The sequence below is a fragment of the Equus przewalskii genome, chromosome 17 (genome assembly GCF_037783145.1).
Source record: "Equus przewalskii isolate Varuska chromosome 17, EquPr2, whole genome shotgun sequence".
In the NCBI taxonomy this organism is placed as follows: domain Eukaryota; kingdom Metazoa; phylum Chordata; class Mammalia; order Perissodactyla; family Equidae; genus Equus; species Equus przewalskii.
The window spans coordinates 41,919,588-41,931,733 of NC_091847.1; the positions used below are offsets into that span (position 1 = coordinate 41,919,588).

The window sequence follows — 12,146 nt, forward strand, 5'->3', positions numbered from 1 at the left end:
CACTCCCTGTATTTCTCTATTGAAACACACTTCATTGAACTTGCAGGCTGTGGCCCTCTTGGACTTTTTGAATTTTGACATCAAATTCTGTCTTCTGGGTTTCCAATCACCCACCCCCTTCCCAAGTGATAATATCCATAACTAAAATAGTATGACTCGTGAGCGATGGCGAAATAGAAGTACCACCAGATATCAGATTATCTAAAAGTTAGTCAAGACTTACCCACTGCCTCAGGGTCAGACAGAATCAGAAAGAAGAGACACTCTAGCTTTATTTCTGGATTCCCAGCCATTCACTCTCTGTGTTTTCATACAGCCCTCAGATCACATGCAGCTTTAGAAGCAGAGCATCCCCATTCCACCTTACCACTAAGCAAGCCCATCTTCCGGTGGAGTTATCATAGTCACAAATATCCATGATCGAATAGTTTTGAATCCTCCGGAGCCACTGCAAAGAAATCCTTTCTGTGGTTACCCATGTCACGTCACACAGGTAGTGATCCCTGGAAGGAAGGTAGGAAGGAAAGTAAGTAGAAAGGAAAGAGAGAGAGAGAATAAGTATTTCCAGACCTTGGTACAAACAGACATTTTACTCAATGAAATCAATCTTAATGGGAATACAATTTTAAATGGTTGAAACCACTTATACCATAATATGTCACCTTTTCTTAATGCTTAAAATGTAATTTAATTTTGAACGGAAATTAAAATGTATCTCACAGGAAAAACAGCAGCTAACATCATACAGTGCCTTACCAAATGGGATGCACACCATGGCTCAAGATTTTTCAAGTCCTCCACTTGGACTTGGTGGTGCCAGGGAGTCAAGAGTGACCTTTTCCTACTTATTTTCTGCTGTCTTGATGGAACATTACAATGAGGCCAGGGACACTGGCTGGGATTTGAATATTTTCTGGTAATTTGATGTGTTTCTCTAGAAAATTCTTCCTATTGGGGTGAAACTACAGCTGACCCTTTTCTCAACTTCACTTTCAAAGAGGAAAAAAATTGACTCACATCTCTACAAACTTTGAAAATCAAATAATTATATTGTAAAAAAACTTTTCTCAAGAGTCAAAACATGAACAAAGTGAAGATATTAAGGAATCTTTTTGCATTTTAACACAAATTTATACAAATAGAGATATCTCTAGCAGTGCGTCCTGCTCCAACACATACCTTTAAACATTTTTGGAAGCACATTTTGATTTATTGTGAAATGCATGGAATTCATAATTTACTTTAGCACTAGCCTCCCTAAATATTTGCTCTGGATAGTTTATTTTATTTGGCTGTCCCCACCCTCCAGTGATTGATTTTGTATGACTATTCTTAATTAATCACTTCTTTCCATTGTCTGATCAAAGCCTTGTTTCCTTTTGTCAGAAGGATTCAAAGAAATCTTTTCTTTCCCCTTTTCCCATCTGGCCCTATGACCACATCTGTTCTCCCACAAATGCTCTAAAAATGCTCCCTTGCTCTTTCCTTCACAGGCTTACCATCCCCTCCTCTTGTCACTTTGCTCTCCTTGCTTGACTGCAAGCTCTCTGTGGCAGGGACACAGGGTAGCCCCAGGGCTCAGCAGACTACCTGGCGCACAACAGGCAATCCCTAAAATTCTGTAGAATGCAGTGCTGAAGACAGGGAAAAATCCTGTCCTGTCCTTTGTGGCCTAAAGAGCTCTGTCTTTCCTCAGAATTCAGGGATCACTTCCTGTCCCCACTCCCTTCACAGACATTAAATCAAACAACAAACAGTTATTGAGCACTTGGGGTGGATCAGGTGCTGGATGAAGCACTTTAAACCTGTCACTACTTCCCTCTCCCCCTTCTACTGCTGGGGCCACTTACCGTGTTAATGCACCAGGGGTACCTGGGCCTCCAGGTTGTCCCCGCTGCAGGTAGCAGGTACTGAAAGAAGACCAAACCCCCTCACCCAGCAGCAAAGCACCACATTGGCACAAATAGGGACTCCTCTCCATTTCACGCCTTTCCCTTGCTTATTAAGAACCTATACACTGGGGCTGGCCCCGTGGCCAAGGGTTAAGTTCGCACGCTCTGCTGCAGGCAGCCCAGTGTTTCGTTGGTTCGAATCCTGGGCGTGGACATGGCACTGCTCATCAAACCACGCTGAGGTGGCGTCCCACATGCCACAACTGGAAGGACCCACAGCGAAGAATATACAACTATGTATTGGGGGGCTTTGGGGAGAAAAAGGAAAAAAAATAAAATCTTTAAAAAAAAAAAAGAACCTATACACTACCTAGTCTGCATGGTTGGTGTCCCATAAACACGCTATGAGGTCTCCTAGCTGCCCCACTTTGTTCAACCTGTCCTTCGGTCTGACAAGACTGCCATGCTTCAACTTCTTTAGGTTTTACTCAACAACCTCCTGTCCATGATGCTTTCTTGGAAACCCTCTCCTTCTACACCACTATCACCAGCTTTATGGTGCTTGTCACCAACTGCGCAGCTGCAGGGTCTGAGAGTGTGACTACTTTTTTGCTTGCCCAGGAGCAAGGGTGCCTCAGCTCATCTAACTCTTCTGCGTTGTACCCAGTGCACAACATTAAATGAGAAAATGGAAAGGCAAATAAATCTTATTGAGGATAGGAAATAAAAACTTGCAAAGGAAATGGAAGAATGAAACACAAGATAGAAAATAAAATTTTTTGAAATTAATTTTCTAGACCAGGGGTCAGAAAACTTTCTCAGTAAAGGATCAGACAGTAAATATTTTAAATTTGGCAGGCCACGTGCTGTCTGTCACAATGACTCCACTCTGCCTTTGCAGCACAAAAGCAGCCAGAGACAATATGTAAGGAGAGTGTGGCTGGGTACCAATGAAATGCTGAGATTTTAAGTTCATATAATTTTCACATGTCATGAAGTATTAATTTTCCTTTGATTTTTCTTCCCAACCGCTTAAAAATGTAAAAACCATTCTTACTTGCAGGACCATACAAAAACGGGCGGGGGGCTGGATTTGGTCTTGGGCCCTGGTGTGCTAACCCCTGTTCTATACCAGTAGTTCTTAGTGTTCTAGGTCAAAAACCCTTTGTATATCTGATGAAAATCATTTACCTTTCCACACACATTTTCCAAGGGTTCCATGGATATCGATTAGGAACGTGAGCTCCAGAAATAGCTTTCTCATTTTCTAAAGTGTCCCAGTGCGGGAAAGGGGCAGATGAAGGGGGAATAAAACTCTTTAACATGACTGAGGGGTTACCTGGTACTAAGTAGCTTTATGTACTAGAAGCCATAAATTATGCTTCAGGTTCAGAAATCAGACATATAAAAGTAACGTCCTCATTTAAAAACACTGAGGAATGGAATTTGGGAAGTCTGCCAGAAAACTCACATGCACCTGGCATCTTTCCTGCCCATTCCTAGATCAAAGGTTCATGAACTCATATCCCCCACTACCTTTGTCACTCTCCACAGGCCGGGTGTACTCTGCACCCTGGGAGGCCTCAGTGAAGGCGGGTCACCAGAGGAGCAGACAGTTAATTTTGAATTCTCATATAAACATACTTCTCTTCAATCACAGTTTCTCTTTAGGATGTAGAATTAAGTGGAGACAGAAGGAGGGTGCATATCTCAGCCCTGAGTCAAGATTATGCCAGGCCAAGGTATCAGTGAGTCATGAAAAAGATACAAGGAAACCAATAGCTTAATTGTATTTTTTACTGAAAGGTTTAAGTCCCCACTTAAGACTAGAAAAATCCAACAAGCAGGATCATCAACTATACTTTGCACTACATGCCGATTTTATTCTGCAAAAACAGAAAGGCAAATATTGAGTAGATTTTGGTTATATAATGGTTGGGGGAGGGAAGGAGGAGGGGCCTTGAAGACAGCCTGGGCTTTCCTTGAGCCAGTGACTGCCTATCCTGGGTTAGACATAGTGATTCAACAAGCTCTTCTAACTGCTGGAACAGGATTAGTCTAAGGGGAATATGGTTGATTTTAATACTAAAGTAATGAAGTAATTTGTGGACATAATCATAAGAGTTCACACCCATGTGGAGCCTACTATGTGCAGGGAACTGTCCTTAGTGCTTGACATAAAGCTCATGACCACCCTGTGGGGTAGGAATGCTAAGAGTTCATGTTTAGCAGAGAAGGAAACAGAAGGAGAAAGAAGTTAAGTAACTTGCCCAAGGTCACACACTGGAAGGTGTTGGAGCCATGATTCAAACCAAGCAGTTGGCTTCAGATTTTCTGCTCCCAATCCCTCGCTCCCTCTGTAGAATCTCCACCCATCCCTCTGGTAGATATTACTAGCTAGCTTCACCCTCTTGCTTCTTTTCAGGATAAAATTCCTCATTCTATGCAATCTATTTATTCCTAGAGAGTGTGTAAACTGAAAAACTGAATTTTATACAGCAAATCATCTTTGAATGCACTGGGAAAGATTTGCTTTTGAAAGTCATAGTACAGAGAATCCTGTTGTAAAGTGACTATTGCCTTGCAAACAGTAGGCATTTAATAAATGTCTGTTGAGTGATATTAATTCCTCTAATTTGTGTAAATGTTTTTTTTTTTTGGTATATTGAGGACACTTAAAATAAGGTACTCATTACTAACTGAAAAGAATATTGGAGAGAAAACTGCTACTAAGAGCCACTGCAGACGGTGGACTGATTAATTCAGTGAATCACCCAAGGAAGCAGGCGTTCTGCCAGTGCTGGCCGTGGGCTCCATGCCACCCTCTGCTCTGATAGGGATGCCAGCCCTCCCAGGTCTGCTGACAGATCACTGAGGAGAGGAGAGGAATGGGTGGGGTGAGATGGAGCAGATCTGAGGGATGCAGTACCCATAGCATGTGAATTCCTAAACTGCCTCCTTTCTTGCCTGTGTCACTAGCTTCCAGGGGATTTCAGTCCAGTACATTTATCTCCTGTGTGACAATCCCAGGCCCTGAAGTCCCTAATTTATAGACCAAGGGTCATCAACCATTCAGAGGAGACATAGCAAGTCTTTATCTATTGTGTCCCTCAGGAGCAAACAGAACAGGGTGGAGCAGGTCATGAACTGGGTGTGATAAGCCCGGAAGCCTTTCAGCAGATGTTGGGTGGGGTCATCTCAGTACGACACACCCTCCCCAATTCTCTAGTTTCAAGCCACAGAATTTGCAGATGGCTGGGAGGAGGCGGAAAAGAGGGATTGCTAGGCAAAGTTGTTTCGAAAGCCATTTTTGGTGCTGGCTGTGTAAACTCCTATTCCACACACAAAGTCACATGTATAACATATGTAAACCATCCATCCATCCATCCATCCATCCATCAACTAATCTATTCATTTATCCTACACATATTGATTGGGCACTTGCTATGTCCCAGGCACCCAGCTGGGTACTGAAGATATTATAGGACTGGCCCCTACCTGCAGAACTTGTCTTCGATTCAGCAATGTGAAGCAATGCTCTAAATAAAACACTTAGGAAATTTATAATTTTACATGATATGTCGTTTTCTTTCAAATTCCCTTTATGAGTAGTCACTACAAATGATCAGCTTAACGAATCTAGTCAACTTGAGCTCTAAATCAATGAGGGTGCCAGGAGGGCTCACCCTAATTCAGGGTCATGTCCGAGTCGCTGGAAGAGTGACCTGGATGCCCTTCTCACTGTTGTCAGAGGATACCACTCCTAACAAACAACAAACCAACCTTATCCTCCTGGAGAACTTCACCTGCTGGAAGTTCTGTGATGAAAGGACGATGTGGCCTAACGGGAAAATTAGTGATGGGCACAAGGGCAGAGGAGGGAGTAACATGCTGATCCTGGCAGGGCCTCAAATTCTAGGAACTAGTGAACTGCTAGGTGACATATCAGAGTGTGCCGGGCAGTTTAGTAAGAGGTATCACTTGCGTAGATTAACTCAGCCTTGCTGGATCTTTGTTTGAGGCCAGAAAATGGAGCATCACCACGTACTAGAACATTTTCCCAGAGAGGACCGTGAACCTGGTTTCAGATAAGCTGTGTTCTTACTGGTGTTAACAGAGAGCAAAGCTGGATTTGCAATTCCCTATACAACACATTCCTGTGGCATTTCCAAAAACGATTCCTTGGTTTAAATATGTTCCACACAAAATATCCCCATGAGTCAGGCAGCCCTTACAATGAGGGTGGCATAAAGAACCACAAACAGACTTAATGATTCACTTCTATCAGGCAAAAACTAAGTCCCTAGGACTGCTTCAGTTTCCTGAGCTCAGCAATTCACAACTGTGCCTTGGAAAGTGAGTTCTACGTGGGGAAGACTCCATCTCCTCATCTGTGAAATGGCCATGAAAATGAGACCACAGGGAGCGTGTAGGGAATAAATGAGATGTTAGCAGAGCGCCAAGCACAGTCCCCGCCCATAGGGAGCACTCAATACATTCTAACTTGATTATTCAATTATTCTGGCCTCTGTCCTATTCCTAGCTCCCACTGCTAACTTGCTGGCTGACCTAGAGCACACTGAGTTTACCTCTCCGAGCCTCAGTTCTCTTATCTGGTCTCACAGTGGTGTTCTGAGTGTGTTCTGGAGCCCCCACAGCTTCTGTCTAATTTCCTGAGACTCCTCGGGGGAGCAAGGTGACAAGGACTGGGCCTGCAACCAATCTTCTGTTAGTTTTCTGGCACTGCACTTCTGTGTTATAGCTCACTCAAACAAAGGTTTCTGGATCCTTAAAAAAGTTTGCAAACCACTGGCGAGATCTACAACCCTTTGCGGAGCTCATATTTTTCAGAGCAGGACCTCATGGCTCATCCTCCCTGTGGACAGATATTGGTTGTAGATCAAGAGGTCACACCACGCCCTGCGGGACTCTTCCTGGACTGCCCCGCGCACGCCCCGGGCTCCCTCCACTTCAGTACTTTGCTCTCACTGTGCCCTGCTGGGATGCTACCTGTTCAACCTCCACCTTCTCCAGGATGCTTTCTTTGACCCCTGGGGTCATGGAAAACTCCTCTCCCCACCTTTAGAATGCTTCCAGCCTTTGTTTCTACCTCAGTCATATTTGTTCTTGCAGTCATTTATCAGAATGTTTTACGTCCTCTACCCGATCACAAGTGCTAGAAGGGCAGAAGCTCAGTCCTGTGGACATTTGTGAGTGTAAACAGTGGGTGCTCAATCAATGTTGATTGAAGAGATGCCTGGACAGGACCAAACAGCAGATTTTTGAACTTCTGGGTAGATTTTTATACCCTTGGACAAACTCAGGAAAAATAATTTTTTTTAATTTACCAATAAATGATTTTCCCCCGGAAAGAATAGGTTAATATAGATATTTCTAACCAAGTCAATGAATTAATAATCACAGAGCAAAGCCTATAGCATGCGTGATGTGGTAATGCAACCCTGAGAGAGTGGACGCTTCCATTTTGCTCTGATGACAGCTTCAGGAATCTGAGAGCACCAGCTGAATTCACACAGAGGGAGGGACCTAGCAGACACACTCTTTTTTTCAAGACAGAAGGACAGGTTTGAATATAGACTCCTACTTGGTCATTTTCTTAGCTGCTGGGCCTCATTTTCTTATCTGTAAACAGTCATATAATAATAGTTGTTGGAAAGAGAGAGAGTTACTTTAAAGATTCATAAGATAAAACATGATAATGCCTTGTGTCTGGCACATAGTGAGTGCTCAATACATGCTAGTTATTATTTAAAAGCAACAACAAAATCAACATAAATAACAGAAATGAATAGAGAGCTACCTGATAGTGATCAATTGCATGCAGCATGGTGATCTTTACAGGAAAACAGCGGGGGGCTGAGGGTGCTCAATGGCAGGATTTCAAACCACCAAGGATTATTTAAGCATGTGACATCCTGAGGCACAGCAGTGACATGAGGCTCCCTAAATTTAATTTGCAGTTTCCCTGAATTTCTCTAGGTCTTACGAGGATCTGCAAAGCCCCCTGTGACCTGACCTTACTCCTATCATTGTCCTCTTCACTCAGACAGCTCCAGTCACTGTGGCTTCCCGGCAGGTCCTCTAATGTACCAAACATGTTCCCCCTGCAGGGTCTTTGCACTTGCTCTTCCTCTGCTTCATGCTGCGCCCCCAGCTATCCATGCAGCTAGATGCCCGCTTTCTTCATATCACTGGTCATAGGTCATCTCAGAGAAGGCTTCCCTCACCTCCCTCCACCATCACCCTAACCTCTGCCCTGCTTTGACTGTCTTCACATTTATCACCACCTGACATGTTATAGTTTTCTGTATTTACCTAGTTGTTGTCTGTCTCCCCCACCTTAAGTGTAGGCTCCATGACATCAGGGACTGTCGCTGCTCTGTTCATTGTGCAACCCCACCACCAACAAACAGTGCTCAACAAACAGCGGTTGAATGAAAGAATGAATGACTGTCAGCTTGGGTGACACAATGGGAGGCTACCAATGATTCTGCCATTCATTTTTTAAAAGTTCTCTATGAAACTGAGAGCTATGAAACTGTTTACATTTGGGTTAAGTGTCTTACCCTATTAACACAGAAGCAGGAGCAGTGATTTGTACGGAAGTTGCATTAGTGGCTGGGCTGAGAGTGTCGGTATTTACAACAAAGAACTTTACAGTTGGATTCACAGCTCCTGCCTAGGAAAAAACAATCATGGAATTAGTATTGACAAAAAAATATAACATCATTGCACAAGTTTAAAGCTGCACAAAAATGTCTGCATTACCCCCATGAAATTATAACTGTCAGACACAGTTAAACAATTTAAGATAGATAAAATGAACATAATGGAGAGTCACGAAATACAACCTTTCCATGCTCAGGCAAAAAAATATATAGATTTGACATATATGTACATATGACTTGAAGACCCAAAGCACTCCTGTTTAAATAACGAACGTTCATAATTGACGTATTTCATGAAAACAAGAATAAACTTCTTAAAATCAATTCTATTATTTTGCAAATACACCCTGACTCCAGAAGACAAGAAGTCTGATGGCTGACCACTAGGAAGAATACCTTGAGTTCAGCCAAAGACACAGTCCACAAGGAAAACTAGTTTACCTGAGTCGAGAGCCAGTAATGCTAATTAGGAAGCCATCATTTCCACACCAAATTCAAGTTCACTACATTGGAGCTTTACAATCAATATTATGACAGAAATCTATGAAACCTTTTTCTATATACACATACATTTTCAATTGACAAATTAGTTAGAAATAATATGATATTTTTAGCGAGTACATTTTATGGCGTTTTTTTGGCCAGTTTCACTCATCAAAAAATAACATTCCACTGAAAATACATCTCCATATTTAGTCTCTGATTTTTTTTCTTTTAACTTCCTCTGTCTTCCTAAAATGGCAGCTCTTCATAAAGCAAATTGAGTGAGTTGGTAAAAATAAAAGTCCCTATTCCCAAATTGCTTATAGGAAAACCACTTTACTATGAGATTTTCCTATAGACAATACTGTGGCCATTATTATTATGATACCAGTGAAGAATCCTGGCTTCTTTCTAAATCCCCCTCTTTCTCAGCTTACACTGCTTAATAAAGCTCTTCAATTCTCATAAACATGCATCCCAGAGTGGGAGAACAGCCTTGAAAACCAAGACGTGACACTATTATTCCAAATGTAGGACGTGTGAAATTTACATTAGTGCCAAATCTATAATAGAATCACTAAAACTAGTCATGTATCTGTTAATTAGTAATGCAACCTGATATATAACCAAGCTTTTCAACTTCATCTAGGGCACATTCCAACTTCCACAAATGAGATGAGCTTGTGATTCAATTATAGCCTCTCTTTTCCTCCATTTAAACATTTCCATTCCCCCTACCTCTTTCAAAAGCATTTTCCCCATCTTTTTCAGCTTGTCATTCCTCAAAGTTTTTGGAGAAATTACAAAACCTTAAATCACACTCTTTCCTGGGATAATAAAAATACTTTAAAATTGCCAGATGCTGTTGACTTCAGCAAGAGTAATCACAGCAAGCTGTTGAAGAGAGACTGACAATATTTTCATTAGCAGGAAAGGATTAAATGAAACCATTCTCTTCTCATCAAATCACGGAACCACTATCTGAACAGGAGCACAGACCTTTGGGTATGGAATCTTCACAGTCCTTGGGTACTGCAGTGACTCATCAGAGTAGAAGGAGTATTCAATAAGCGGGACTTCTGTGTCATTAAATTGGGCATATGCTAAGAAAGTGCCGTTTGGAGACCACCACAGAGCAGAGTAGGAACTGAAGACTTCCTCTGAAAAAAGACATAAATTGTTCTGTTACAAGAAGTAGCTGATAAATTGGCTTTGGCATTCAAAATATTGTTCTCATTAGCTTTAGTAATTACAGTAGAGTTCAACTAATGAACCACTTTGCATTTGCTGGGCTTCCAAAATCAGAGTAATACAAATGAACAAAAATAAAATCTTCAAGGATAGATCTGGAATGTAAAAATAAGTAACCCGTTGGACCATTTTGGAATATTTTAGCACACAATATTTAATATAAGCTCTACATTTTTTTCTTTATCTTATAATCCTCTAAATTTATGCCACAAAACATACTAAAAGTAAATTTCACACAAGGGGCTGATTCTCCTTTCTAATTTTCCAACAGTCAACATGCCAGCATACTCTCCCCAACTGGGCTCAATTTGTACTGAGCCCGCAGGGTACTGGTGGGTGGTGTGTGGCTCCAGGCTATCAAACCAATATGGTGCCCAGAGTTTACTACTCTTGGCACAAACAAGGTGTGGAAAGGAGGAATTTAGAATGGCAAGGAGCTCTGTGAGACCCCTACTGAGAAACATCTCCATCGCCTAGCCTAGCAACTGAAGACTCCCTTGGATTAACACCCTGCTCTGGTGTGTATCCTGATGGGTGAGAGAAGAGGGTCAAACAGGAAGGCAAATGAAAGGAAAGGTCTTGCTTTCCAGAACACTGACAGATTCTTCCTCAAGCTCTGGCAAAGGTAGCTCCTTTTTATGTTTATTATGGGGTCTACTCATGGGACTTCTGACCTTTGGTTCTTAAAATGCCAAAACCTCTTTTACCAACCAGGAATGGAGGATTCAAGTAGACTAGATGGAGACTTCTGGTCCTTCATGAAGACTTAATCCAAACTCTCATGTTCTGCTCTGAGTGTAGAGGTAAAAGTAAAAGCATAGGAGCTTGAATCTTAGATTTAAGGAATCATCTATCCCAATTACTTTTCTGATTCTTGAGGCTTCTTTGCAAGTTTCTTCCAAATGCTTGTTTCCAATAATAATAGAGAAGTAATTGACATCTATTATCTCAGTTGATCTTCACAATAACCCACTGTGCAGATGAGCAAAGAGAGCAGGCAGGCTTAAGGAGAATACATAGTTTGCAAGGGTCACACAGCCAACAATTGATAGAATCAAGAATGAATCCAAACTTGTCTGGTTTGAGTCCATGCTTTTTATCTCTGTGCACTACTGTCCCTTCCTGCCTATTTTGGCCCCTTTAGTAACAAAAAACCTTCTACTTGGTGAGGCAGCCTGTTCCCCCTTTGACTATTTTATACCTATGTCGTTGAGTTACATTTATGTAGAAATTTAGAATTTACACAACACTTATCTAATTTAGTCTTCACAAAGTACCTGGGTGAGTCTGTTCATAGCCCATTTTACAGAGAAGGCAACTAAAGCTGAGAGAGATTGAGTGAACTGCCAGAAACAAGAACTAGGACACAGGCCTTGGGATTCCAAGTCAAGGGGGCTTCCCACTAATAACTTCTTCATATACTGAGTTGATGGCTCATTCCTTGTGGCTTCTATCCACTGGTTCTAGTCTAAGATCAAGATGCAATTACAAAAAATGAATACAATTACAGCACGGATATTCTTTTTAAAATTACTTTTCAGTAAAGGCAGCATTCTGTGTTTTGAATTAGTGGTTATTTGGAATACAGAACATATTTTTCCATATCAATGATGTATTAAAGTCATTATTATAAAACTACTTCTGGTCAAACTCAAAGACCTGAGAATAAAGGGACCATGGGTAGGGAGAAAGGAGAACGATAAAGGAAGGAAAAGATTCCCAGCCCTTCCTGATACAAAGCTGGCTGTGAGCACAGGTGTCTATGGTACCGCCTACCCCCAGACTCTCACCATCCTGTAATATCTCCTGTCCCACCACTCTGACCTTCTTT

General features: G+C 41.8%; 1 protein-coding gene across 1 annotated transcript in view; it reads right to left on the reverse strand.

The window, feature by feature from the left end:
* DPP4 (dipeptidyl peptidase 4) overlaps window positions 1-12,146 on the reverse strand; it is an 87,060-nt gene that overhangs the window by 32,570 nt on the left and 42,344 nt on the right. Inside the window, exons 8-10 of the mRNA XM_070581403.1 lie at window positions 10,064-10,224; window positions 8,480-8,592; window positions 368-503 (exon numbers count right to left, since the gene is read on the reverse strand). Coding sequence (XP_070437504.1) covers window positions 368-503; window positions 8,480-8,592; window positions 10,064-10,224 — 410 coding nt within the window. The remainder of the gene's footprint in view (window positions 1-367; window positions 504-8,479; window positions 8,593-10,063; window positions 10,225-12,146) is intronic.